Source organism: Rhinolophus sinicus, chromosome 7, assembly GCF_057876585.1.
Source record: "Rhinolophus sinicus isolate RSI-liver-muscle chromosome 7, RSI-T2T, whole genome shotgun sequence".
Classification (NCBI taxonomy): domain Eukaryota; kingdom Metazoa; phylum Chordata; class Mammalia; order Chiroptera; family Rhinolophidae; genus Rhinolophus; species Rhinolophus sinicus.
Window position 1 is genome coordinate 51,113,669 of NC_142507.1, and position 27,303 is coordinate 51,140,971.

Consider the following 27,303-nt stretch of genomic DNA (forward strand, 5'->3'; position numbering starts at 1 on the left):
CTTCACCCTGTCCCCACGCATCCCGCGCGACTCCTGGCTTGTTGTGTTGGGCCCACAGGGCATGTACTTCGTGTCCTCGGTGCTGCTGATCCGAATGAGCATGCCCCTGGAGTACCGCACCATCATCACCCAGGTCCTCGGGGAGCTGCAGTTCAGCTTCTATCACCGGTGGTTCGACGTGATCTTCCTGGTCAGTGCCCTCTCCAGCATCCTCTTCCTCTATTTGGCTCACAAACAGGCACCAGAGAAGCATATGACACCTTGAACACAGGCCTAGTGCAGACTGCTAACAGGCCAGTGGTGCCAGCATTTGGATAGAAGAGGGAAAACATGGAGGGGACCAGGGCCTGATATTTTTTAAACAAACAAAATGCTGTGGTAGCATCTTCTACCTCCAGGTCTGCCTTCCTCCTCCGTCACGCGTAGCATCGGCTAGAACATGAGAGCAAGGGAACTGAAGCCAGCGCTCAGCTGAAAGCATCCTGTAGGGTTTGAGGCTGGTGCAGCCTGGGGGCAGGTGAGGGGAAAGAGCCAAGAAACTAGGGGGGAAATACTGGAACTGGGGTGAGAGAAGTCTAGAGTAGCTGGGCTGCACATGTAGGATTCCTGTTTAAGTCAAGGTTCACATGAGAAGGTTATGGCTTCCCCTGGAGATTGCCACTAAAATCAGAGATTGAGACACTTGGCCTTAGCTTCATTTTATCAAGGATAACTTGTTACTACATTGCATGACCTAACGTGAGTTGGCACTCCCCAACCCCTGCCCCATTAAAATAACCAAGAGGTTATTGTTCTTTTCTGGGGGTGGGATAGGGTACAATCTAGATATAGATTCTACTAGGAGAGATTTCAAGTATGCCATGTTTCTTCACTTCCTTTTAACTTGGTATATTTAAGAGTGAATTTACTCCGCACTCAATTCAGGGATGTCTCATTTTTCCTTTTCACCTGCCCCTTGTGCTGTGGGTAAATCAATGAATAAATGTTAACTGGAGAAAGTCACTTTCCTATCCTAGGACGCCAGTTCTTCACCTAGAAAAGGAAGCTGTTGGAAAATGTGTAGAACACTCAGAAATGCAATTTTTAAAAATCCTGAATTTTATTCCCAGGAAGTCTCTGTTTATTCCTAAGATTTTATTCTGAAGGTGATTATGTGTTGGTTTTCTAGAGGCGAAATGAAGGTTAAAGCCTAAAAAGTTTACCCAAAACAAAAGCACTCTTAAGGTTAGATCAGCTAATGGGAGATTCAAAGCAGACCCAAAAGGCATTGTTAAGGGCATTTATTTTAGCAACCACAGCATTCTTTAACAAAGCGTCATTTTAATGGGCTTCTCTCGCAGATACTTTAGTTAGCTCTTACATATACAGATTTATGAATCAGCCTTGGTGCTCAGGGGGCCTATTGAAGTAAGAGATATCATCGTACAAGAAATGCAAGTAAGTGGAGGCCTGAAAGAGCTCCCACGAAAAGAATCTGGCTCTCGCCTTCACTTTTCCTCAGTTAACCATAAATATGCCTTCGGCAGTAGCTGCCCCTGAGACAAATGACAACAGGAAACAATCACACGTGATGAGCTGGGTTCCGGAGGAGTTCTTTTCTAACTGAGAGCAGCAAACAGGCGGCAGCTCATGCCTTGGGAATGGCTCCCTATTAAATACCCAGAAACAGCCACCAGCCAAAGCCACGATTTGTCCTCCTCACATCTCTGTATCTTCAGAATTGGAAGACGAATGAGAGGCTGTGCTGTGGGCCTGTGCAAAAGAATAGAAAGCGTCTGTAAATGCGGACAGCAGGAGAGGGTCGGTCTGTTCCATCAGGGAGCAGAGTCGCTCACTAGAAGCCAGGTGACCGGAATTCTACACTTGCCTTGGTTTCCAGCTTGCTGTTTGGCATGAACAAATGTCTGTATGTATTTCTTTTCTATAAGGCTAGCATAGTACTATAATTGACTCCTTGTAGAGATATTGTAGAATTCGTAAGACAACTAGAATACTTTCTTGGTTAAGCAGTCCAGAATGTGGTCAGTGGCTGTTGTGTTCTGGTCTGAATGTATCTCCCCCAAATTCCTATGTTGAAATCCTACTCCCCAAGGTGACGATGGTATTAGGAGACGGGGCATTTAGCAGGTGATTAGGTCCTAAGGACAGAGCTGGGATTTGTGCCCTTATAAAAGAGGGCCCCCAGAGCTCCCTAGCAGCCTTTCCACTAGCTGAGGACAGAGTGAGAAATTGGCAGTCTGAGCTTGGAAAACCCCTCACCAGACACCAAATCTGTTGTCACCAGGATCTTGGAATTCCAGCCTGCGGAACTGTGAGAAATAAATGTTTGTTGTTTATAAGCCACTCAGTCTATGGTATTTTGTTATAGGAGCCCAAACAGACTAAGTGTATATTAAAAATTAGAATTTGTTGTTTATATCACCAGTCAGTAGAATTAAATGAATGGAATGGAAAGAAAAATAACATAAAACTTTCAGAGTCTTGGCTTTGCCTTATGTTTCCTCTATGAACTTGGTAGGTGAGTTCATTTTGGGACCTCAAGTTCACATATGAAAAGAAACTGGACAAAAAAGTAAAACTGATACTTACCAAGGAATTTATCTAATCCAAATCCATACAGAAAAATATTTACTCTTCCCTAGTAATAAAGCTTGAATACCTACCAGTTATTTTAAAAACAATACTGACTGTAACCACCGCCATTCATTTTCATGCTTACTGTGAACAAGACACTGTTCGAAGGACTTTAATCGTTTTAGTAAATATGATCCTGATAACAGTCCTACTACAAATTATCCTTGTTTTATAGGTGAAGAAACTAAGGGACAGAGAATAAATCCATTTGCCCAAAGCAGAACCGGAATTTATACTTGAATGGTCTGATTCAAGTTCATCTGAGTCAAGTTCCACTCCCTTGGAACTTTATAATTTTGGAACTTGGAATTTTATGATTTTGATAAACTTCTTCCTTTTATTTCTTGGTTTATCAATTCTAGACAGTGCCTGTCAACTCCATGCTATGAAAAATAAGGAATTTGTTGTTCTTACAATAACTTGATTTGCTGGTTATCATTACATGGAACTTTGCAGTATTTCAGGCAATCTGGTAAACATCAACATGAGCTGCACCTGTAGTAGGGCTTTAGCACACTCTGCTAAGTTACGTTACTCACTCGTTCTTTTGCTGCATGCGAGCCATGCTCCGCCTCCGCCAAAGTTCCTTTTGGGGGCTCAGCGTGGGCATCCAGTGGCTCAGCCATGGAGGAAACAATAGGCATTTTCTTAGCCTGGAAATAATCGTAGGCCTTCTTTCCACAGACTAAGAGAGTGACACTGTTCCCACTGCTCTGGACTCTGTCCACCACCTTCTCATAGGGCTCGTCCAGCACATTGACCCCGTTCACTTCGATAATGACGTCCTCGTCCTCCAGCCTCGCCAGCTGGGCAGGGCTGCCCTTCTGTACCTGGGAACAGACGTTCCGAGTTATCACTTCCAGGCACAAGTAAGGGAACGTTAGACCACCTTCCCCTCGGAGGAGAGATGAGGAGTGGGAGAATTTATTCTTAACCATGTTATTGTTTTTCCTTGAGGTACAGAAGGTAAGCAGTTAAGCGCGGTGCTCTGATGCTTTTCTGCTTAGGAAAGCTACGACCTCCGTACTGAAACAAGCTGTGTTACAGGGGATGACCATCACATTGTATGTCTTCTGGTTGAAGGCATTACGTTTCCTAGGTCCCCTGCGTCATTCCCAACTTGAGAGCTCTAGGGATCGTCTTCTCACTGGCAACCCTACAGGGTAGGGGCATTATGCCAAATGCACAGAAGCAAACAAGCATCACCCCAGTCAGCTGATGGTGACTGTCAACTATATCATGTCAGCTCACTGTGTATTTGCTTTAAAAGTACAGTTGACCCTTGAACAACACAGGTTTGAACTGCGTGGGTCCACTTATACGTGGATTTTTTTCAATAAATACTGTAAATGCATTTTCTCTTATGATTTCTTTTTCCAAACCTGTAGAGAATTTTTATAAGAATTTATTTGGTCCAAAACTGGTGACATATGCCGTGGAGCAAGATCTCAGATGCTCCCCTCTTAACGATTTTTCTTAATAACATTTTCTTTTCTCTTACTTGATCGCAAGATTATAATACATAATACATATAACATACAACACGTGTTAATCAGCGTTTGTTATCGGTAAGGCTTCGGGTCAACAGCTATTAGTAATTAAGTGTTGGGGGAGTCGAAAGTTATACCGCACCACTAACCCCCACTCCATCTTGTTCAAGAGTCAACTGTCTCTAAAGAGATCATCAGGTGGAACAGATGTTCGAGAAACAAAAGATGCGATCTTAACAGTACAGGACCATGACAGCAGTTATGTGAACCCGAGTGAGATGCTCAGCGCAGGCCTTCGGGAGAACCATCAGTGAGTGGGAGAAACTGAGACCCCCCCTAACTGGGGCTGTGTCCATTGGGCTGCCGGAACCAGGTTACCATACCTCTTTGACGAATGTGCCTGGCTGGCCCAGAACCGCGTTTAAGTGAAAACCGTAGCCATTTTCACCTTTAATCAGCCTGCAGAGTTTAGGCTTATGATCTACTTCCTCTGTAGTGTCCGGACTTGAGGCCTCCAGACGAGGAGTGGGAGCTGGGGCCTCCTTGACAGAACCATTAGGCAGCTCTTGACTTTGATAGTAGAGAAATGGAGAAAAATGAGCCTTTTGGAAATAAAAGGGGAAATACGTGAATTGGAAGTGTGAGGAATTACCCTTGATGACATGTGCTGGTTTAATTTACAAGGCTTTGTACATGTTCCACTCCTCTTCCAGATACATCTGATTGTGGGCTGTAAAATTTCTCTAGCACCTCAACCAGAAAAGGTCTGAAGGAAGCCTGAGCTTCGTTATGGAGTAATGTGTATAAACATGTAAACATACGTAAAATAGAAGCAGCACAGGATGTTGTACAAGGACCCAAAAGTAAGTCTTAACAGAATTGCTAGTTTCTTCTGACTTGGAGATAGTGAGCAAGTCACTGAATAACACAGGTAACATAGGTAATTAACATAGGTAATCATGCCGTCTCCCTGTTGGGAGATTACACACAGTGGATGACTTGCTCAGTATCTCATGCAAAGTAGGTTCATCTGGCCTTTCCCCTTCAGTAAGAGGGTCTTCAGAGCTCCTTAAATGCTTTAGAGAAAGTGAAACACAAGATACCATTTGTATCACCATCTGGAGTACACACAGTAATTAATCGGGAGGGGGTGGATGGTGGCAGCAATCCTAGGGTCATATATGGTATCAGAAGTTAATTCCATCCTTTGCTACTTCTCCCGCTCCCCCTCTGAATCTGTCGTACTCTATTTTACTGTTTAGTCTTGCAACCATTAGCCGCCGCTTCTGTTATGCTAAACTCCTCACCATATTTAAATACTTAGAATCCATCTCAACTCCCAGACCATCCTTGAGAAGAAGGCAGTGATGGTCTTGAATATAGAAGAGGCATAGAACAGGAAACGTGGCTTTTTTTTTTTTTAATAGAACTGAGAGCTTTTAGCTGGCTGTGTGTTTTAATTGAGACAATTAAAAGGGTGGACTTGGGTATGGAGAGATCCTGGATCAGCAGTTAAACTGCTGCCCACAAGTGTCCCTTTGTTAGGCAATGAATACAAAATGAAGCAACCGAAGGGGAGTACAATGTGTGCTCTGCCCCAAAACCTACTGTTTAGCAGACGGGCTAAAATTAGATTTGGGGTCCTCCGGTTATCATCTGTCTTACTAACCACAAGACCATCTTCCTTTCTAATCGAGAGTAGTACCAGCACAGAACCTTCTATTTTCCCAGTTCAACTAACTTCAGACCTTTCGGTGATATACGTGCAAGAGTTCCACGTTTCTTTCTCTCTTTAAAATGGGGGAAATTATCAGTGATTCATTCCATGCAAAAATACCTCTGACATCACTACCCAAACAAGCAAATCAACTCTATGTGATAGTAGCAGCTACCCTTGAGGCAAAGTACAGTAACATACACTTAATGAGTTTTTATTCATTCTTCATTGAAATATTTGAGTGTCTGGTATGTTCCCAGAACCAGTTTAGGTGTTTGTTTTATTCACTGATTTCAAAGACCCAACCCACCTATGCAACTTACTTCGGGGGGAAGAGGGAGGAAGAAGATGGGGACAGATACCTTTTTAAATCAGGGTTCTCTCTCTTATTAACCTAAACATTAAAATTATAGTTAAATCATCTGTCATAAGGTTAGGAGAAGTTGTAAAGGACCTGGTACCAGGATCCTCTGTACAACAGCCAGAGCGGTGACCTTCCAACTTCTCGATCTTTCCACCAACTGGGAGCTCACTACTCTGCAGAAATGGCTGGTCATTTTCCTAGCAGCTTCAGTTGTTTTAAGCCAAAAGCCAGCTCCCCATAGAACACCTCAAAAGTAAATAAGTCTACTTCTCACATTTAATAGCCTTTCAAATCATTGATGGACTGTACTAGCCTGTAGTTTAAAATCCAGTTGTTCTGTACTGTTCATAGATCAGATCACCAAGAGTAACTCTGTAGTTATATTTGCAAATTCTTTCAAAATCTTGAATCTAAGGACTTAAAACTCATGTACCAATCACTTGGCATTCTCTTATCACGACCACCTTGAGCTTCAGTGCAGCCTTAAGGAGGACTGTTATACACCTTCTAGTTTGAAGATCAAAGTGGTAATTGAAACAACCAAGTAGACAGAATGACCCAGCCAGTCACAACCCACCAGACTCTCTCATCAGCTGACACAATGGGCTCATGAATGGAGTAGCCATGGTGATGGAAACAGGCTATCCATGGACCAAACCGCACTAGCTCAAAAAAAAAGTGGTAACTTAGCCAAAGGTGGAGAGCATGAGTGAACGGACCCAACCTTAATGCATGAGCACGTGGCCTTGTATTACCTACCAGTCTGTAGATGTTGTCCGTCTCCTTGTCCACCACCAGCAGTGAAGTCTGATCTCCACCCTTTCTGATCATTTCCACCACACTGTCGTGATCGAGGGCGTCCACACACTCACCGTTGACAGCAACTACCAGGTCATTGGTCTTTAGCCCAGCCTCCTCTGCTGGACTTCCGGAATCTATGTCTTTGATGATTTGACCTAACCGCACCCCCCCAATAATAAATAAAGATATCAGAAAGACCCCTAAAAAACTCGGATTTCTGCTGGAGCCCAAGGCCCTGATACAATAGATATAAAAGGCAGGCTGAATACAACCACTGACATCCTCAGAAGCCTCTGAGCACTTTATGCAGCCTCATTTCCTGCTCAGAGCTCACTCCAGGAACAAACCCAGCCATTAACAACGAAAGGGTCTTAATGAAAAGAATCATTGTTACTATAATAAAAGTGCCTGGGATTCAGTCTTGACAACACAGCATGCTGAGCACAAAGGGTCAGCAAGTTCCCAGGAAGCCAGTGGGCATGCTCAGAGCCATGCATCTTATGTAGCAGCCACACAAAGCGGGGAAGGGCAGAACAAAACGGAAGAATTCAGACCCTAGCAAACCCATGCTGGCCTGTCAGTAGCTACTGCGAATGCGCGTGCGTGCCTCAAGGATGTGTCTCAGCCTTCTGACTTAACCACCCTCTCCAGATGCCTCCACATCTCACAGTTTTGTCCCTCACACTGTTTTAACAAGCTTCAGTTTCACTCTTCCAGCCAGCTGCCGGGCATCTCCAAATGGATGCCTCCCAATGGAGTGTATTCCCAAAGCCCCTCCTGTAGGTCACCTTCCCTGGGAGGACCTGTGTACTTACCTTGCTGGCTTTCAAGGAATCAGAAAGACTCCTGGTTCTGTTTGAGTCCCGGATCCCGACCCACCCCAGTCTCAGATCTAGTGGAGTGTTGGAGCTGGCTCACACCAGCTCTGAGAACCAGATGTGCGCAATACTTCTCAACTTTGCGTTCTGTGACATGTTGGCAGCTTGAAGCCAGGTACAGTGGAAGGACTTATACCACAAAAATCAACAAATGCCACAAATTAGGGCTTTTTCCCCTCAGAGAGCCAATTTACCAGCATACTGCTGCCCAAATCCACAATTCTGCTTTATCATTCTGCTATGGAGACCCGGGGCTGCCCACCATCTGGCCCCCCCGGTGACATGAAAACTGACCCAACTATGCTTCCCAGCTCCTTGCTGTCCTTGTGCATCTGGTGGGGGGTTGGGGGCCTAATGGAACTCGAACCAGACCGGGATGAAGACTTGGGTGGTTACACTGCCAACCTTTCTGCTCTCCTCACACCTTACCTTTCTGTTCTGGGCCTTGCCTCAGATAGAAACCATAGCCGTTGCTTCCCTTCTTCATCTTCACCACCCGGGGCTGGTGGGGTAGTAATTTCAAACTGGCTGTTTCCCTCTTGAATTGTATGTTCTGCTCACTATGGTGCTTAGCAGTCTCCTTGTCCACCAGCAGGAACACGATACGGCTCCCCGACTTCCTCACCTGCAGAACACACACAGGTGAGGACCAGCATCGATCTCCAAGAACGATGCTGGGAAATAGAGAAGTTTCCCGATACAGGCACAGTTGCTAAAGGCAACAGAAAATACGGGCTGTCGGGCTGAGTGGCAGCTGTTCTCTTTCCTACCACCTCGCTGGTATTTACGGACCTCCACTTGCACAGCTGTAGTTTTTCCCTTGGTTAAGTATGACGTCACCCACACAGAGGCTAACTGAAACCAAGAGAGGGCTGGAATTCAGAAACCCCAAAGAGTACTTTGGTGAAGACTACAAAAGGAGTTTAGAAAAGAAAACAGAGATCTACTTTGAATGATCATTCTACCAAAAGAAGTAAGGTTGGTCAATTTTCAAGGTTCCATATGACCTCAGAGGAACACCTCACAATGTTTTCTTGCGTCACACCATGCTAAGATGTAAGATTTGGAGTAACAGGACTTCCTGTGCTCTCCATATGTCCAACTCTATATTCATAGCCACATTGATTATCGTCCAGCTTATATTAAAACATGTTAGTAACATGGGCTCAACATTGAATATATTATCAGTTCAGACGAGGCTCCCAAAGAGGTACAAATAAGACCCAAAAGATAATGGTTCTTCAGAACACTTTTCTTCAAGATAACACGGAACTAGCAAAGGCCTTATTCCAAAACCCTATATCAACACTGCTCACACCGCTAGTGAGTCTTTGCTTTTAATACAAAAGTGCAACTTCTCACCATTACATTTCTCCCGTCATACGCCACCACCCCTATCTTCCCATCACTTCCCGTGAGAGCAGAGGTAAGACAAGTACCCGTTTGGGACATACCTTTTCAACCACTTCCTCATGGGAGGCGTCTTCTACGTTCTCTCCATTCACTTCAATCAAATGATCGTCAGCCAGGACGCCAGCTTTCATAGCCACACCTTGGGGTGTAATATCCGTCATGTACACTCCCTTTTTACCTGAAAGAGAGGAGGGGATTGGACAAGTGTCACAACTCCATTACATAGAAGGTGTAATACAACAAACAGGAAAAGGTTTTCTCCCGATGTAAAATTAGGACTTCCGATTTTAGGGCGGACTCCAATCGTCGTTGGCGTCTGATCTAGAACTGCATGTGTAGCTCCCAGCTAAGCTTGGCACAGCCATCTCCCAGTTGGTCTTTGTTGATTCGAATAGAATTTCTGAGCCCAACTAAATGCAAGGAAGGAATCTCCGGTAGCACTGGCCTCTTGAAGCAGAAAGGACCAAGCCATGCTCATGGTGCATCACTGTGTCACACTCCCTTTCTTGGCATTTGTAGAATTAGAAGGCTGTCACCAACCATCACAGACCAATGGAGTCAGTAAACCTCACTGCTCAGGCTAAAGAGGACAGAGGCACCGGACACACACATGGAAGCTGGGCTGGTAGGTGATTTACGCGCTTCTTAAAGAAATGCTGTCCTTTCCAGATATTAATATTCAGTCTAGGCAAAGGTTGCTTTATAATGACTAGATAATTATTTGTAAGGAATAACAGTAACTTAAACTCTTCTTTCTTAAACACATTTCTGTTACCTTGTTATGTATTATGTATTTGTCATGGAGAAAACATTTTCCCCAGACAGCTAACCTAAACCACCATGTACAGTAGCCCAAGAGCCAAACGAATGGAATCTGAATTATGATTTTTTTTTTTTACCGCTTTACTGATAACAGACTTCTAAGAAATGTCAAGCTGCCCTGACCCATCTACACCACTGTGTTCAATAACACAGTTGAGAAATACCTCTTAGGGCTAGTTTATATCTCTTGCTACAGGTTAACCAAGCCTTGCAAAGTAGGTCATGTTCACCATTGGTCTGCTCTCTATCACGTAACAAATTGTGACCCACCACCAGTGCCGAAAGGACTTGGCTGAGGCAGCATTTGAGGCAGACCACAGGCTACTGCAGCTCTTAGGGTTTCAAGCTCAAGCCCAGAGAAACCATTACAGAACCATGGTTCCCTGAGCACAATTCTAGAAACAGAACTCCCAGTTTTTCCTGATGGTTGCAGTGTTTCAAATCACCATGTACCTCTCGACTAGAGGTCAGGGACACACCTCAGAGTGAGGCTGGGCCACGGCTGAGGGTGCTGTTTACATGTCACAGAGTGGGCATTTTTGTGGTGTCCTCCACAACTCAAACACTGTTTCACACATCAGTAGCTGCTCAAGAATTTGTTGAATAAATGAGTGACCACCTGGGCACTCTGAGAAATGAAGAGAGAGGATCATCTTGACCAAAGTAGCTGTTATGAAGAAGCTCCTTTTTCTTGCCTCTTATTCCCCATTCTGCCCTCCACCCTCACCCTAAGGGAGCTAGAAAAGAGTAACAAAGAAACATCAATCCTCTAACCCTCTGGCCTCAATGGCTCAGCCTAACAAACACGGGGGGGGGGGGGGGGGGGGGGGCGCCTGGAGTGCCCACAGCCACCCCCAACCTGCTGCTGTCTTCATCCCTCATTGCACAAGGGCTGGGGAGGGAGAAGGGCAGAGCACAGCTGCTGGTGGATGGATTTCCATAGCAACCGAGAAGTTTTTCAAAGACATCAGTAATTGATAATAATACCTTCTGGAAAGCTGGTGGTTCATGCCCACCCTCAGGCTCACCTTGGACAGTTTTCAGAGAAAAGCCAAAGCTGCTGCCCTCCTTCACCAGGTAGCAGAGCCGCGGCTGGGTCCAAGCCTGCGCTCCTCCATTCATCACAGGGCGTGGCTTCCCATCACTCAAACTCGGCTCCTTCTGACTTGGACCCAACTCATTCAAGTGCACCTGTTTTTTCACGGCTTCCTCATAGGAGTCCCCGTCCAGAACGAGCAAAGTCACTGAATTCCCACTCTTTCTGATTAGCTCTACGACCTAGGAGGAAGAAAGGAAAAAATAACTTTAACCAGGAGCCCTCCATCAGCCGCCAGAGGGGCTGCTGGCTCGTTATCTGGCCCTGGAGACTGATGGCTGATCCCTGACACCCAGATCATTAGCAGACAGCACCCCAGCCCGGGGGTATCAGTCTGGGCGTCTGGCACTGACAGAATCGGGGGCATGGCCCAAGCCCAGCCCAGGGGACTCTTACAAGGACTGGTCCTTTCTAGGGATGAATGCTACCCTAGAGCACGACAGGTCCTCCCAGGCCTATGGACACAGATGGTGTAGCGAAAAGAGCACCCCCTTGGAGGCGGGCCGAATTGGGGTACAGCCAGGCACTCCCATATGTTCTCTGCATGAACATATAACTTCGCTAAGTTATCTGAGCCTCTGCATCTCATCTGTGAAATGGCAATAGGTACCTCATGGGTTGGGATGAGGATTTAGCAAAATAATGAACATGAATTTGCCTAGCCTAGGTCCAAGTATACAGCAAACATGCGATGCATTTTAGACCTGACATTGTTCAAATCTAAGAAGGGTTTTCACAGTTCTGGTTAAGGGCAGGAGACTTGATCAGCTGGCAGAAAGTACAGCCCTAAAGGTATCCTGCCTTGACAGTGGCAGCCAGGAGAGCCCCCCTGACCCCCAAAATGATAATCAGCAGAGATGCGGGGGCTGAAGAGATTCTGGAAGAAGGGCCACAAATGTCCCGTTCACCTGCATATGCTCTTCCTTATCCACAAAGACGCCGTTGATCCTGAGAACTCGGTCTCCGTCCCGGAGGCCAGCCTTCTCTGCTGGGCTGCCCTTCTCCACCACCCGGACCAGGTGGCCATCGATGCCCTTCTCAATTCGCAGGAAGAAGCCATAGCTTTGCCCTTCTTGTTTAGACAGCTTACATTCTCGGGGCTTGAAGGCGGAGGCCATTTCTGTGCTGAAAAGCAAATGGATACATCCATGGGGAAGAAAATCACATTGGAGTGAGAGCCCTAGAATTCTATTCTTCTAATCACACTGAGTGGCAACCGTGGGCCTACAGGAGGCCCCTCCCAGGACTGGCTCATGATTTCCAAACCTACCTCCCCAAGGGTGACCCTTTCACGTGAGTTTCAGATGCATATATTTGGGTGGGCACTAGACACAGATGCCTTCGTTTCAGTAGCTTCAAAACCACATTCCTCTTTGTCCTCTGACCTAAAGAAATAAGGTTCAAATACGTGGCCTACAGTTTTTAAGAAAACGCAAGCCCACTTTCATTCAAATATTGGAAGAGCCTGTCAATTCTAAGTATTGAGGATAAATCTGTAGACAAGACAGACCTATACCTTCCCTCGCCTATTGGGGAGAATGTATTTTTACAATGGCATGTGGTAAACGACAGGCTAGGGAAGAATCAAGTGAAAAGGGAGCATAGAACAAAAGGTCTTGGGAGTAGGGGATGGGGTGGGAAGAATTCAGAATGGCATCCTGGAGGAATGACTTTTTCAAGACCTGGCGGATTAGGAGTTAGGTGAGGCAGGACAAGACAAGACCTCACTTTAAAAAACAGAGCAGCCAGGCCTCAGAGCTGGCCTGATACATTGCAGATGAGATAGAAAAGTGGTTTTCCAGGACCCTGGAGTCAGAGCAGAGTAGGGATGCCCGATAGAAAAGGATTCCTGTGGCCAGGTCCCATTTCTCCCCCTTGAAGCAGCTTCCATTTCCATCCGTTCTGCCCCTCGTGTGGCCCCACTGCAGGAGCAAGGTCCTGGGTCACAGGAGGAGGACAGGACAAGTGTGGAAACCAACAGCTGGGGCTTGGCCCCCAGTTATGACAGGGAAGACTCCTGCCGGTGTCCCAACGCCTCCTGGCTTAAGCTTTTTCTTTCCTAGGAGAATAAAATGGAGGCCAGAAGTGCTGATGAAGGCAGACGCCCAAGAGCAGAAGACTGCAATCTGCTGGGTAAACTGCCTGCAGGTCAAACCCTCGTGTTTCCTACCAGTATTTCAGACACTAAGCCGCCTGTCCCATCCCTCCTGGAGGGACAGGAACAGATGACCATAGAGGGTCTGGGGGTGAAGGATGAAGGGGAGACAAAGTGCTCCAGGCCCCCTGGACGCCACACCATGGTGATTCCAGATAGCCATCTCTGACTTTCGCGCACACAGAGACAGATGTACAGTACAAACCGAGCAGAACGTCTCCCACTGCCTGATGGCTGGGGCGTTTTGTGTGTTCTCAGCATAGTCTGGCAGCCGGGCCACACCACCAGTGGCATGAATGACTAAGCAGCCCAGATAACAAGAAACAACTAGCAGTGTTTCAAGCGATCCTGAGCCCTCCCGACTGAATATGCAGGTAAAGAAAAGTGAAGCCATGCCCACTGTGGTCATCGGCCACATCTGGGAAAGCTTAGCCGCTCTGCCATAGCGAGACCAACCGCCAGGAAGATAACGCTTTGGATGGAAATGGAGAAAGTGGGCTGTGAGGAGAAGAGGGCGTCACCAGAGAGTGGTTCCTCCCTGCAGGCACCTGTGTGTGGCCCTGTGACTCTCTGACCTTTTACTTCTCTTTCTGCTAATTGTCTAGCCTGCGAGCCTCAGGGACATTTTCCAGCTCAAATCCACATCTATGTCCAAACTTACCCCTTGATCCCTATGGGCTCTCACTTTCTTAGGGCTGAAAAGCCTTGAAGGGGGGGTGGGAAGGGGAGAGGAAGCCCTCAGAAATTTGGAGGTAATTACAGAGAAACCTACAAAATTCAAATCTTATGAAATTTGAGACACGTCCTTATAATGAAAATAAAGGCTACTGGAGGCTGTGTTTTCATCAAGAGATAAGGCTGTGTGTGTTCAGCGTATGAGTGCTCATTTCTAAGGAACCCACCCTAAAATTCAGCCATTCACACATACCCTTCAGTGTCAGCCAAGGATCTTAATCTCTTTCTGTAGGTCCAGGACGAAAATGAAATCTCCCTAGTCCAGTGTTTGGGGAGGAGGGGGAGAGGCTAAGTATTCTTGTGTCTCAATAAAGACTTGAAAGCCTGATAAACAAGGAAACACAGATCACTGTTTCCGGGCAAAAGTTCAAGTTGTCTTGTTTGTTTGAAGTTTTCAAACAGCCAGACAGTAGTCACTCAGATCTGCATTTACTTCTTTGATGCCTCGGGCTTTATGGTCAGAGTTTCTTTTTACATCTCATGTTGAAGCGCCCCAAAATGAGCCAGTTCACACCCCCAGAAACACTGCTCAAAGTGCTGATTGGAAAACAGCTATCACTTGAGCCCTGGATTGCCTCCTGCCACCATGTCTGCTGTCCCCACAATTCAGCCACCGAAGGCTTCATGCTGGTGCCCGTGCCAAACTGATGAAACAGTATTTAACACCTTCAAGTATACCAGGGGGGAAAGCTGATCAAAACCCCCAAAGCCTAGCCTTCCATTGAGCCTTTGGGATCCTGAAGCTACTCCTTTCCCATCTTGTAGAGAGATGATTCAACTAGGAGTTCAAGGGGCTGGGCTCTGGTCCGGCTCCAGTCCTGGGTCTGTCTAGTCCACGTGTCGGTGTTACACTGGCCCCTACATCAGGGCTGAGATCAGTCACTAGAGCAAGATTCACTGTGGCCTGATGGCGATGGCTGGGAATCGGAAGGACCTTTACACTTAAGGGTCGTGTTTCCTGTTTCTTCAGTCCCCACCCCCATCTTTTGCTTCCTAAGAAAATCTGGAGATCAGACCCCTACAGAGGATAGATATGTAACTAGGGAAGAGCTATGGGTTTCTATACTATCATATCAGCAACCATCCAAAGCCAGAGTCCATTAAATCTTCAGCAGCTTTTATTTCCCCAGTTCAAACAGCCTAAATGAAATACTGGAAATGAAAGAAAGTTATCACTATGACTGAGGGCTGGGGACAGTCCCAGACAACAAAGTCGTTTGTCTGGGGGAAAGAGAACAGAATTCTTTTTCATCAATTGTAATTACTAATCATACCTTAAGACCCCACCTCTCCCCAAAAGGATTAGATGATTGCTACCAGGATAGACTATAATATGCCCATGGTCAAGGAGAAAAATTAGCTACATTTGAGAAGGTAGGCAGGCTAGGTAGTGACAACAAAAGAGGGTAGGTGAGACATCTGGATGTGGCCAGAGAAGAAAGAACTAAAGACACTGGGCAGTTTCCCACAGGAAAGGACTGGCAGGTGGGTGGCACCCAAGAGACTGTTCCAAGTGCAAAGTCGGCCAAGGTTGCTCAGCCCCCAGGCAGCCATCTACACAGGTCCATACAGGATCCTGAGCCAACACCCACGCTCTGCAGAGGGAGCAGGAAGTCGGAGCCCAGAGCTGCTCCTGAGGGATCACGACTGTACAAGTAAGACCCAAACAGCCAGAAGGGGTCAGCTGGGATGGCGGAGGCTGAGAGGAAATCTCATTTCTCCCTCAGTTTGTGGAAGGACTTTCCACAGCAGGGTGAGCTGGGGCAAGTGTGAGACCCCATTTCACATGATCCCAGTATCAGTGGGGCTGCTAGTAAAGCGTGACTGCCCTGTCACCCTGTGTGTCCAGAAGGTCTCCATGCTAAGCTAATTGCCAAATGTGGAAATGTCCCATTAAAAAAAACCACTCAGGCGTGACTGCTCACAAGCCTACTCAGGGGACAAGGCTGGAAAGAAAGGATCTTAAAGCCACTTAGCTCATCAAAAATCCATGATCCCCTGTGAAACATTTGAGTCTCAAGGTCAATGGGAACCTGACAAGAACCCAAAGCATTTCCCAATATAAAAGTGAGCATGTGATGAAAGCAGAGTTATTTTTCTAACTCCGGCGAGCTCCCAGATGTTATTTTGAAAAGGAATCCTGAAGTTGCTATAGACCACCTAAAACACAGACCAGGGGGAAGCAAATTCTTCTGAAGAAGGAAAAGAAATGACAACAGCTGGAGAAGTGAAGTCAGTGAGAATTATAGGACCTTCATTCACCTTGTCAATCCTGGAAGTTGCCCACCCATGCCCGGAGGCCCCAGCTGGCTTCAAACAGATATGCTTCATGGAAGAAATGGTTTAAATCTATAGACAATCATCATAAATCACATTACCACTTGAGAACTCATTGTGGGTCAAGCTGGTACATTATCTCATTTAATCCACGCAATCACTTTCCAATTTTGATTCTAAATCCTCGCTGGCCCCTCCCCCAATCACCTAAAGAGATTTATAAAAATAGATGGCTCAGACCTCCCTCCCCCTCAGATCTACTGACTCAGAATCCCCAGGCTTGAAACCTGAACCTAAGCATTTCTAAAATGCCCTCTCATTTAAAAAACTAGTGCTTAAAACTACCCTTTGCTGCTCCTAACATCCCCCCGCCCCCGTCTTGGGAGAACCCCCTCATGGGTCAGAGAAGAAGGTCAAGGTTGGCTGAACTATTAACAGCCACCCTGAGCTCACCTTAACTTGAGACACCAAGGTGGCAGCCTGGTGAAGGAGAGGCGCTTGGGTCCTGCCGTCCTCAAGATCCAGCTCTGCCCACACGCAGTGCCCTAGCTAACAACACAGGAGCAGGAGCAACCTACAGTCTGGGCCTCCCTCCCCACACCCTAGCTCTGAGCCAGGCAAACTTAGAATCAAGCAGATGTAAACAGCCTGTAATAGCCTCCAGGGGCTCTTTATCCTGTGAATGAAGTCTGAGGCACCGCTCCCCAACCCCTAAACCTAACTGCCTTAAGAGCTGAGATGGTTCTCCTCGCCCACCCCCCAGTGGGTTGAATCCCAAGCTCCATTCAGGCCCAACCAGGCATCCTGCGATTCTACCAGCCATCCCGTGAGCCCCTGAGTAAGAGGGGTGCTTGCCAGCCCTACTGCATAGTTGCACGCTCCTTACCAACCTCTTCCCTCCCCAGTGAGCTTCTTCACTTAGCAGACCGCCGCTGTGAAGTCTGTTTAGGATCATGAACACAGGTCTACGGAACACCAAGAAGAGCTGTCACCCCAAACCTGATTTCCTCTGGTCATGATACAAATGTCCACCTCACACTTAGATGCAAAACACTGTTATTTGATTGATGGGATAAAGCAAAACACCACCTCTCTTCTCAAGGGACTTTAGAGTTGAATAGGGGTGAAAGAAAAGCTGCAGTACAAAAACGGCGACCCCTATGAGCAGAGTATAGATGCCACGAGCCCTACAACACGGGACAAGGGAAGCTTCACAAAGGAGGTAGGACTTGACTTAGACCTTGACGACAGATGGGTAGGGACAGAAATTTCAGCAGGTACAGAAGCAGGTATAGACGCAGAAGAGTGTGGACATCAGGCATAGTAGGGGAAAGTTTGGGGTGTGGTCAAAGGAGCTGAAAACCCAATGTGACAAGAACAGTCAACAGGAGGGAATCCGTCGGTGACAAATGAGATGGCAAAGGCCTTGAATACCAGCCCAAGGCATCTGGCCTGAGTTTGGTAGTCAGCAGGCACCACTCAAGGCTTATAAGCCAAGGGTGACAGGATCAGGGCTGGGCTCCACAAAGAGTCGGTGATATGGAGCAAAAGACACACTGGAGGGAGGCCAGGTAAGAGACGGTTGTGCAAATCCTACTCACATGCAATAAAGGGCCTGACGCAGCATGGGAGCCGTGAGAATAGTACAGAGGTGACAGACGGAAGAATTATAGTGAGGACCAAGTGACAGATTGCATTAACTCTTCAACCCTGTTCCCAGATGTCTCCCCACAGAGATGGCCTCAGACAGGACAGGTGCAACCACGTAGGTGTCCAAACTATTTATTTACACTGACCATGACTCGCGTCCAGGCGGTACAACAGGTCTACAGCTCCCAGGCACGTCGGAGCCCACAGGCCCGTTACTCTCCCTGACTACTGCTGCCTTCACTTTCACGTAGTTTTGTCGAGGGTTCACGGTCATGAGGAAGGGGCCTCTTTTGTACAGAGAGGTGCACATACAGTTAAGTCTTCTGAGGCCACAGCTCATTTGAAAACAGCTTGCTTTTGGCTCCTCTCAGTTTTGAGTTGCAAGAATACTCTAACTCTATACTCATCTTCTCGTTCTGTTTGCTTCACCAGAAGGGCCAGTCATATACTTTCCCTGAATTTATTACCTTAGCTCAGTTTTTTCTACTAACCAACCTTGATACCTTTCCTGCTTCAAGCCCTAGATGACCCTTCTGTTATCGACTGAATTGTGTCTCTCCCCAAATTCATATGTTGAAACCTTAACCCCCAAGGTGACTGTATTTGGTGATAGGACCTTATAAAGAGATAATTAAGGTTAAATGAGGTCGTCAGGGTGGGGCTCTCATCCAATCGGACTGGCATCCTTATAAGAAGAGGAAGAGACAGCTGGAGTGCATGGGGACAGAGAAAAGGCCATGTGAAGACACAGCAAGAAAGTGGCCGTCTGCGAGCCAAGGAGAGAGGCCTCAGGAGAAACTAAACCTGCTGACACCTAAATCTTGGACTTCCAGCCTCTAGAACTGTGAAGAAATACATTTCTGTTGTTTAAGGCCCCCCCCCCCCCCCCCGCATCTGTGGCATCCTGTTACAGCAGCTAGGAGACTAATACATCTGAGTAATGCTGCCCACTTGGCGGGGTGTTAGAAAGGGAACGGGTCAAAGAAAGCCAAGTCCATGCCTTGGTGACTGGCCACAAAGCGATTCCATTAAACGATGGTGCAGTCATGAGGCATGAGATGGCCAAGTCGGTCTGAGATGGGTTTTAAATCGGAGGACATGGCAGCACTTCCTGCAGGTGGATTGAAATGTGGGCCTGGAGCTCAGGAGAAGACGGACTAGCCTTCTGCACAGCAGTGCTCGGTGAAGCCCACGGGGAGAATATGAAAAAAAGAGGGCCAAGGATAAAGCTGTGGGTAATACCCATATCTCGGTGACAAGAAGACGAGGCAGAAAAGAATAATCAGAAGGCCTTACAGTATAGTCAGAACTCTTTTTAAAGAAGAATTTCAAGATAGGATAGTTAACAATGCCAAGTGACTCTAAGAGGTAAAGAAGATGAAAGCAGAAAATGCCACCAAGTTTAGAAAATGGAAGTTCAGGATGGATAAGGGATTAAGAAACAAGTGGATAATAAATAAGAGGTGATGGATATAGATACATCTTAAAATAGATAAATGAGAGAGTTGGGAGAGCAGCTTGAGGGGGAAGCAGACTTGATGGATGGTGTTATTTTGAATGTTAAGAAACCGTCAGCATGTTTGTCTATGAAGGGATGATATGGTGCACGGAGGAAATGGGTTTAGCCTTGGTGAGATGGACTACTTTTACTGGGACAGGAAAGAAGAGAAAAAAATGAGATAAAGAGGAAAATAAAGGTCACTTAACTTCAGCTTCCATCTTTCCTGCAAAATGGTTGAGACAAATCAGGAACTTTGAGAATATGGAAGTATCCACCGGGCAATATATCCACCGGGCAGAAACTGATAAAGCAGGGACTAAAGGAGCAGTTTCAAAAATGAAGGGGTTGACACAGCAAAAGGCATCTTAAGAGAGCCTTAGAGCAGAGTAGTTTCCAGTAACAAAAAGTTTCTAGTGGCCACGTAGGTACATGACTGATGTGAAGGGGATTTGCAGGTTTCCTTCCATCTTCCCCCAGCATTCTAGTCTGGGTAAAGGACGTTAGAAAGAACAAGTTATAAACTGAAACCCAGGTTTCAATTGTGCTGTCACCACGTGCTAGCTGTGAGAACATGAGCGACTGCCTTCATTTTGAGCTGAAGATAGAAGCACGCCCGGAATGGAAAATGCACGTGGACACGGTGAAGATCCCTGAAGACAGGACATCTAAGCACAGTCTCTGGTACCGAGGGGCCCAGTCTGTGCCCACCCCCTTACCTGGCCTCCGGGGGGGAGGCCTGATGCAATGGGAACCCCATTGTGTGGGAGAACATCTGAGAAGTGTTCCTGACCTTTTCGAAGCAGACAAGAAGAGATTGAATGACGGACTAGGGTGGGCGGGCATCTTGATTCTGTCTACTCACTCCAGACCCCTCTGCAAAGTTAGTTTCTGTGACTAAACAGTCAGGGCGGAAGACTTTGTTGTCCCTTCCCCTACTCCCCCATGCCCCTATCCCCGCCACTGAAATAAAACTCAAATAATGGACTCAGATTTCCCTGAGCCCAGAAGTTGCATGTAAGTCTGAAAGCTTAGGGAATTATAAAAACAGAACAAGTGCTGTGGATCAAAGAGGTGTGAGTGAGATTCCAGGGAGCATTTACAGAACTTCAAGGCTCAGTGGCCAGAGTCCTGGGGCAGATGAACTCTAACAGAAGTGAGCCCAAGAAGGTAAACCATGAAGAGACCCAAGGAACCGAGAAGGGTGGAGGAGATGGAGGGAGGGAAGAATTACCTTATAGAGAGAGATCGGGCCCAGGTATGAGCCATGATAACCAGGGACTAACCGGGGAACAGGCTCCCTCATCAGAGAGCATTCCTGAACTTCCAAAAGATGAGAGAAAGGATGTGAGATAAACAGCATTCTGCTGGGAGGTGGAAAAACAGAAGGGAGCTGTTATCAGTGACAGCCAAGCACAGTGACTACCAGTAGGAAGGACAGAGCCCAGGGAGTGTCTTCTCCGCCAATCTCCCAAAGTCCAGGATGTAGTAGGATTACTCCATTAATATCGTGATCTACTACCGTTAGTCATGCGTACTCTGGCCTCACCCCCATCCTATCTACTAATAATTAGGGGTCAATGATGCAGTCAGCATCCACCTGCAAAGAAAACATAGCCTCTCCTCACAAGGCACTTACGTAACCAACCCCTGAGCCATGAAAAAACTAAACGGCAAGACCTCAGCAAGAAAGCGGGTGAATAATACTTAACCCTAGTTACTGCAACTATGGAAGACTATTTGATTATATAACCTAGGATGTAACTATAGAGTAAATGATTTGTTTCATGCACAGGCGATCTCGGGTAACATTCAACCTGAATGCTATTCACTAGGCACCGAACTCCATGCTGGTCTCTGAAACACTTTGAACTTCAGCGAGGAGAAAGCACCATTCCTGGAAGCGTGTCCAGGCATCGCCACACCGCGGACCTCCCGAGGAATGCTGCTCCCCCATTTGCACGCACGGGGGAAGGGTGAGACAAATCACAGGACTTTTGTTGCAAGATACAGTTGGTGGGGACTGGTGATATTACATGAGCAACTCTAGACAGTTCTAGAATTCTCCACAGCCATCAGTCCTGACCAGGGCTGCCTGCCCATTGCCAGGCCTGTCTGCCTTCCTTCAGAGCTTGCCTCAGAGCCTCAGCACACACCATTTCTTCCACCAGCATGAAAGGAGTCTAGCTGTACCTCAGCTGTGCCTGGCAGATGTCTCAAGCAAAGAAGAGATAAAAGCAATTCGATTTCATCCTTCTTCGGAAATATTTGACCTAGAGCAGATCCTGTACCTTTGCTGCAGATAATATATTTAAGGCCACCTGGTGTCCTTTGAAAAGCAAGACCTGTGGAAATTCAGACTCAACACTATTAATTTTAAATAGTTAATATCAAAAAGAGAAGGACAAGAGGAGCCCTCAAATACGTGTTTGCTAACTGTACTTACCCACTGTGATAATTACTATTTGGTCTTAGTCAGCAGAGTTCAAATGTACGAAATTAGTGAAATGTATTCCATTGAGAGTTACCATGTTTCCCTGGAAATAAGACCTAACCGGGAAAGAAGCCCTAGTATGATTTTTCAGGATGACATCCCCTGAACATAAGCCTTAATGCATCTTTGGGAGCAAAAACTAATATAAGACCCGGTCTTATTTTCGGGAAAACACGGTACGTGGAGAAGAGGGATCAAGGAGCCCAGTGAGTGAGTCTTCTTTCTGATTTATGATAAGGAATGGAATCTGGTTATCTCAAAGTTCATTTGGCCCGTGGGGACTAAATACCGCCCCAGCCTCCATGAATAATACTTTGTCCTATATGGCAGGACTCTGGGCTGGAGTTCAAAGTCTTCCCCACTTTACTTGCTTATCTAAGAGTTCTGCAGGTTGGGAGAGAGATGGGGTTAATATTGTGTGGAAACAGAGATGCCCTCGCAGATAGGATACCCCTGTGTGGCTGGTAGAACTGGTACCTGAACATAGTCAAAGCATCCTGAGGGTTGGCTGGAACAAGGCTATCCCCCCAAATTGGCATCTTGTTTTATGAGATCCTTTGAACTTGCATTTCTACCCCCTCACTTTTGTTTGTATGTACCAAAGTCTCCTCTAGCCTCTAGTCTCTCCCAGTCACTGCTGTAGGACACACTTCCTTATCTTGCTCTCACCATGTTAGTCTCTAAAAACTCACTCAAGAAATAAGTGAGTTTTGGCTCAGGGGTTGAGGCTCAGCGTCATCCAGCCCTACCTCATTCCTCTCTGCTCCCAGCAGACCCCAACTGGTCCACGCATGCTCGGCCACAGCCAGCCTACACCTTGCTCAGGCCCCATGCTCTGCCTGAAATACTGTCCCCACTCTGGTTACTTACTCATAGTAGGTCCTCAGCAAACATTTTTTCCAAGTGAATGAATTCAAGACCTACCTATTTTCAAGGCTCAAATTTTAGATTATATACAAAACCTTTCTTGACCAACGGTCTGAAGGTATCACTCCAGCCTCTGAATTTCAAGTGTCATTTATATAATCAATAATTATATAACTATATAATTTATATAATCAATTTTTAGCACCTACTGTGGGACAGATACTGAAGCTCAACCCAGATCAGACCTGTCCCGCCCTCAGAGCCCAGAGTGAGGGGGGAGGGTTACTACGATGATTTTAAATGCTGAAGAAGAGCATGGGTGCTGGACTATTGAGAAGAAAACGTTTGGTTATTGTTACAATTTACTGAGTTCCTACTAGGCTCCAAGCACCAGCCGCAGTACCTTTTAGATGAGCTCTCATGTAACCCTAACGGTCCACTTTACAAGAAAAAAAAGGTTCCTGAAAATTTAAGTTGGTTTCCCATGGCTATTGGATAAGCAACAGAACCTGTATTCAAACCCAGTGGAGTCTGGGCTCCTTTCACGCTCTCCCCAGCCTTCCAACCCTGAGGGGTCTGCTGTGTTAGGGGACTAAGCAGTTAGGCTGGCAGGAGGAAGGCAGCCCAGGCACAAGAAATAGCACAGGTGAGTTCAGGAATGGTGAATGGCTGAGAAGGCCCTGAGCACAGGTATATGTTGAAAGGAAGGAGGAGGTCAGGTTAGACTGTAGAGTGCCGTAGGCTCAGTCCTACAGATTACAGAGGAGCTTTAGCGTTTATGTTGGGTGAGGATTGGAGTCTCAGAAGCTGGTAATTCTCTCAGAGCAAGAGCAAACCCTCCCTAGCTGCCATCAGGTAAGCTAGGGGCTATCTTTCCTTCTTATCAAAACTCCCGGCTTCCCTCCTTCCCTGGGGTCATGCCTCTCACAATGCTATCTGAAGATCATCAGATTCATAGGACTTCAGCGCTTCCCCCATCTAATCCTCATAACACTAGAACTGTGTTCAAAGGCCCATCTGACCAATGAGGAAAGAGGTTTAGAGAGGAAGAGTCTGTCTGCTCTGGAATGCAGGTTTCCATTTCCAGCACGCTGCTCTTAACCATTTAGCCATGACACCCACCAGGCAGAGAGATGAAAGGAATCTGGGCGGTCCCTCATGAAGGACAGAAGCTGCTGAGATCTGGAGAAAAATGTCTCCCTCTAACTTGCCAATCTCATCAAATTCCTATGCAACAAATGTGAAAATCATTTAACCAAGATGTGAACCAGAGATGCCCAGTTCCCCCCCCCCATCAGACTTGGGACCTCAGACTGTTGTTACCTTGATAAGGGTCCGGCTGCTCGCTGCACAAAAGCCAAAGCTTGAGAGACTAGGTTAGTGTATTCAAAATGTCGGCACTCTGGGAGGATGGCGGACTTCTGTCCAAAGGCCATCCCCCCAACTCCCAGAATGGCCAAAAGGTTTTATAGGCAAGTAAGGAGAGGCAGAACCAAGGAAAGTGGAAGTTGGTCAGGCACTTCCCAGAGGCTGGTTTGTTTCAGGGATAGGAGTGGATCTTATACAGACATGAAAACTTCTCTCAAATCATTGAGCCAGGTATGCATAGGGTCAGAAGTAAACAGAATCATAAAAACTGGTATGCATAGTAAATATATAGTAAACAGTCATTAAGGTTTGGCAGGAGAGGAGGGAAGCAAAGAAAACTTTCAAAAAGTCCCAAGCTAAACTACACTATTAAATCGAATTCCACTAGAAGTTTAAATCTCAAAATAGAAGATACAGTGTCACCATTACAAGATGACCTGAGAGTATCAGTTCTTGAACCTCTTCTCCTTCAGAGCAGCTTATCAAAACATCCCCATTCTGTGCTTGCAGCTTCTTTCCCGCCACACTAACTGCCATTGATCCAAATAGCTAAGCATCTACTCTCTGCCAGGTGTTCTGACAGCTGGGATCACAGCACATACCACGAAAGACAAGATCCCTGCACTCTTGAAGCTAAACATCTGGCAAAGGTGGTATATACACAGTAAACAAGATGACTTCTGAAGATAGAGGCTACACATGAGAAGATACAGCAGTGGAGTGAAGGGGGGAAGGCCCTTCCTGGGGAGGTAACCCTTTAATTCAAACCCAAGCGCCAACAAGGAGCCAGGCGTCTAAGCTCCAGGATCTATCATACTTGGTGGGCTGAACAGAACAACTACGATCGTCTAGTCACAACCCCTTTTTTTATAGATGAGTAAACTGAGGCCCGATGAGATTAAAAGACTGGACCAGGTCTCCTGATGGACCGCAAGGCTGTTTCTCCCACTATCCTCAGAGCCTTTGGATACACACATTTGAGACGTACGCACGGGTGTGTTTATACTCAAACACATAAGTATGATTTTATTTTCAGTACAGCCTTCAGCAAAAAAGGAGAGGCTTCGATAGATGATGAAATGGAGACTACACTGGCTAAGTGATTTGTCTAATGGCCTGTCGCTAAAAACTGAATCAAACCCCAGGCTATTTGCAATCCACCCCCATGTTATTTCTTCTGTCTAGCCAGTGGTCTATGAACGTAAGGCATCATTACTAGCAACTTCATAGTTGATGGTGCAAAAAGTCAAAGATAAGAACAATTTACTTAGTCATAACATACGAACTCAAAGTCCCTGAGTTATTTGCTGCAGGAAAGAACATGTGACCCCAGGTAACTAGACAACCATGACGTGACACAATCAGTGCGTCCGACTTTGGGGCACAGTAATGAGAGCATGTGGGTGCAACACTGCAGGGACTAAAACTAAGAAGGAATGTGTCCTCAAGAAGCCAGCCTAGACCAGGATTCTCCTTAGCGGGTGAGTCCTTAGAAGAAAGTCACAGGTAACTCCCTTGATCCCTCTGCTTAGGAAAGAAGCTACTAGTTGGTTACCAACCTGTGCACAGGAGAACCATCTCGGTGAGTGCTAAAAAAAAACAAAACCCAGATTTTTCCGACCTACGCGAGACCCAAAGAACTAGACAATCCAAAGAGTAAAGCCTGGAGGTCTACGTTTTAAAATTCAGCCAGCCTAGAAATCACTGTTTCTCCTCATTTCCCTGTGCTAATAACGTAATGAAAAGAGGAGCAATGCCTGTGTTCATTATCCGGCGGGAAAATTAAGCTACGTTGCATCCTTTAAGACAACCACTAACACCCAAAGCCCTTGCGTAGTGGGACGGCGCTGTATCTCGTGACCTGTGAGGTCTGTCGTCTCACTCCCTCTGGCTGCCATACAAAGCCCCATACAACCCTGGGAAGCTTTTTCTGAGGATCGTCACCAATTCCTTGGTGAAGCAGACCCTCACCTGCAAGGGTTGGGGCATCTCCCACAGAGAGAATCTTGGAGAGAGGTCAATCCCTCACCCCACCCCACCCCCACCACCACAGGGGCCTGGTTCCTCCCCGGTGGGCCTGGCTTATGCTCTGGACAGCCAGCTACTGCTTAGAACAGGAAAGGAGCAAGGAAGAAGGTGCTTCAGGCCCAGGTGGGACACAGTCCGCTCTTACCTGGGTCTAGAAGAGGAGCGGCTTGCTGTCCTGGGGAATTTACTGTCTGCTGGCGAGCTGTAGTCTTGGAACTCACTGGACTTTGAACGAGGATTGATTTAAAAGCTGATGTATTTAACAGAGACGCATGGTCTGAGTTGAAGTGACCTCTGTCCGGCTTCCTGCCAGCTAGCTCGGCCCTGAGCTGGACAAACCCCAAAAGCCCTCAGCAAACCCAACACACTGGCCCACCTGCCTAACTGTGCGGGATGCCGGCCCCTCCCAGAAAGGAGGAGGGTGCAGAACAGGGGAAGGACAGCCTCTGCTTTCCTTGGTTCCCTCCTCCCTTCAGCAGATGCCACGGTCACAGCCTTAGGAGCCTCCACCATCTTCCATCCCAAGGTCAGGGCTGAGGCTCACCTGAGCATCCTCACCCACTGAGGTCTTCCCGGGGAGCAGGAACCTGTGCGACGCCCACCAATCGAAGGCCAGGAGGCCAAGAAGCCCAGTGAATGGAGCAAAGCCCCTCCCGTGCCCACCCTTTCTCCTGTCTGCAGTGGGAGTTCTCGCTGGCTCCCTAGGAGTAAAGCCTGGGCTCTTCCCAGGTCCCTTCCTCTTGTTAGGCGCTCTCTCTCTCACCTGAGGGTGCTCTGCTTCTCTTCTCAGTTGTCTTCCCCTTCCACACTCACAGCCTCCCCAGCAAGGACACCCGCCGGACAGGTGGAAGGCACTTCCACGAGCTCCTCTGCGCGCGGCCACCTGGGCAGTGCGGGGGTGCCCCGCGTCGGCTCAGCACCCCAGCCAGGCCCAGCCGCTGATGCCTATCAGCGGCACCCACACAGGCAAACCCCGCACCCGGCTCCTCACTGACCTGGATCTCAGCCCACACTGG

General features: G+C 47.1%; 2 protein-coding genes across 6 annotated transcripts in view; one reads left to right on the top strand and one right to left on the bottom strand.

Moving 5' to 3' along the window:
* Nucleotides 1-2,343, top strand: part of GPHRA (golgi pH regulator A) — a 32,809-nt gene extending 30,466 nt beyond the window's left edge. For 2 of the 3 annotated variants that reach the window (XM_088799559.1, XM_019740018.3), the window contains one exon: nucleotides 59-2,343. In XM_088799559.1, coding sequence (XP_088655685.1) covers nucleotides 59-265 — 207 coding nt within the window. In that variant the 3' untranslated portion in view covers nucleotides 266-2,343. The remainder of the gene's footprint in view (nucleotides 1-58) is intronic. The other variant, XM_088799560.1, reaches the window with a different exon arrangement.
* Nucleotides 1,266-26,570, bottom strand: PDZK1 (PDZ domain containing 1). 3 transcript variants are annotated; one of them, XM_074319269.2, is made up of 10 exons: nucleotides 26,433-26,448; nucleotides 12,486-12,600; nucleotides 12,124-12,340; nucleotides 11,148-11,397; nucleotides 9,339-9,475; nucleotides 8,314-8,509; nucleotides 6,965-7,161; nucleotides 4,508-4,726; nucleotides 3,174-3,464; nucleotides 1,266-1,752 (listed from the first exon to the last, which is right to left on the bottom strand). In XM_074319269.2, the coding sequence occupies exons 3-10, from the start codon at nucleotides 12,331-12,333 to the stop codon at nucleotides 1,699-1,701; spliced, it is 1,554 nt and encodes a 517-aa protein (XP_074175370.2). In that variant the 5' UTR covers nucleotides 12,334-12,340; nucleotides 12,486-12,600; nucleotides 26,433-26,448; the 3' UTR covers nucleotides 1,266-1,698. The 3 variants fall into 3 exon arrangements, with proteins under 3 accessions (XP_074175370.2, XP_019595574.3, XP_019595576.3); XM_019740015.3 differs by lacking the exon at nucleotides 12,486-12,600 and having other exon boundaries at nucleotides 26,433-26,570; XM_019740017.3 differs by lacking the exons at nucleotides 12,486-12,600; nucleotides 26,433-26,448 and adding an exon at nucleotides 16,836-16,856.
* Nucleotides 26,571-27,303: the final 733 nt, after the last annotated feature.

Coding starts and splice junctions, on each gene's coding strand:
- PDZK1 (XM_019740015.3), bottom strand. CDS start 12,333: ATGGCCTCCGCCTTCAAGCCCCGAGAATGTAAGCTGTCTAAACAAGAA. Junction 4,727..6,964: donor CGGACAACATCTACAGACTG/GTAGGTAATACA, acceptor TATTTCCAAAAG/GCTCATTTTTCTCCATTTCT. Junction 1,753..3,173: donor CGCATGCAGCAAAAGAACGA/GTGAGTAACGTA, acceptor TCTTTTGCACAG/GCCCACAGCACAGCCTCTCA.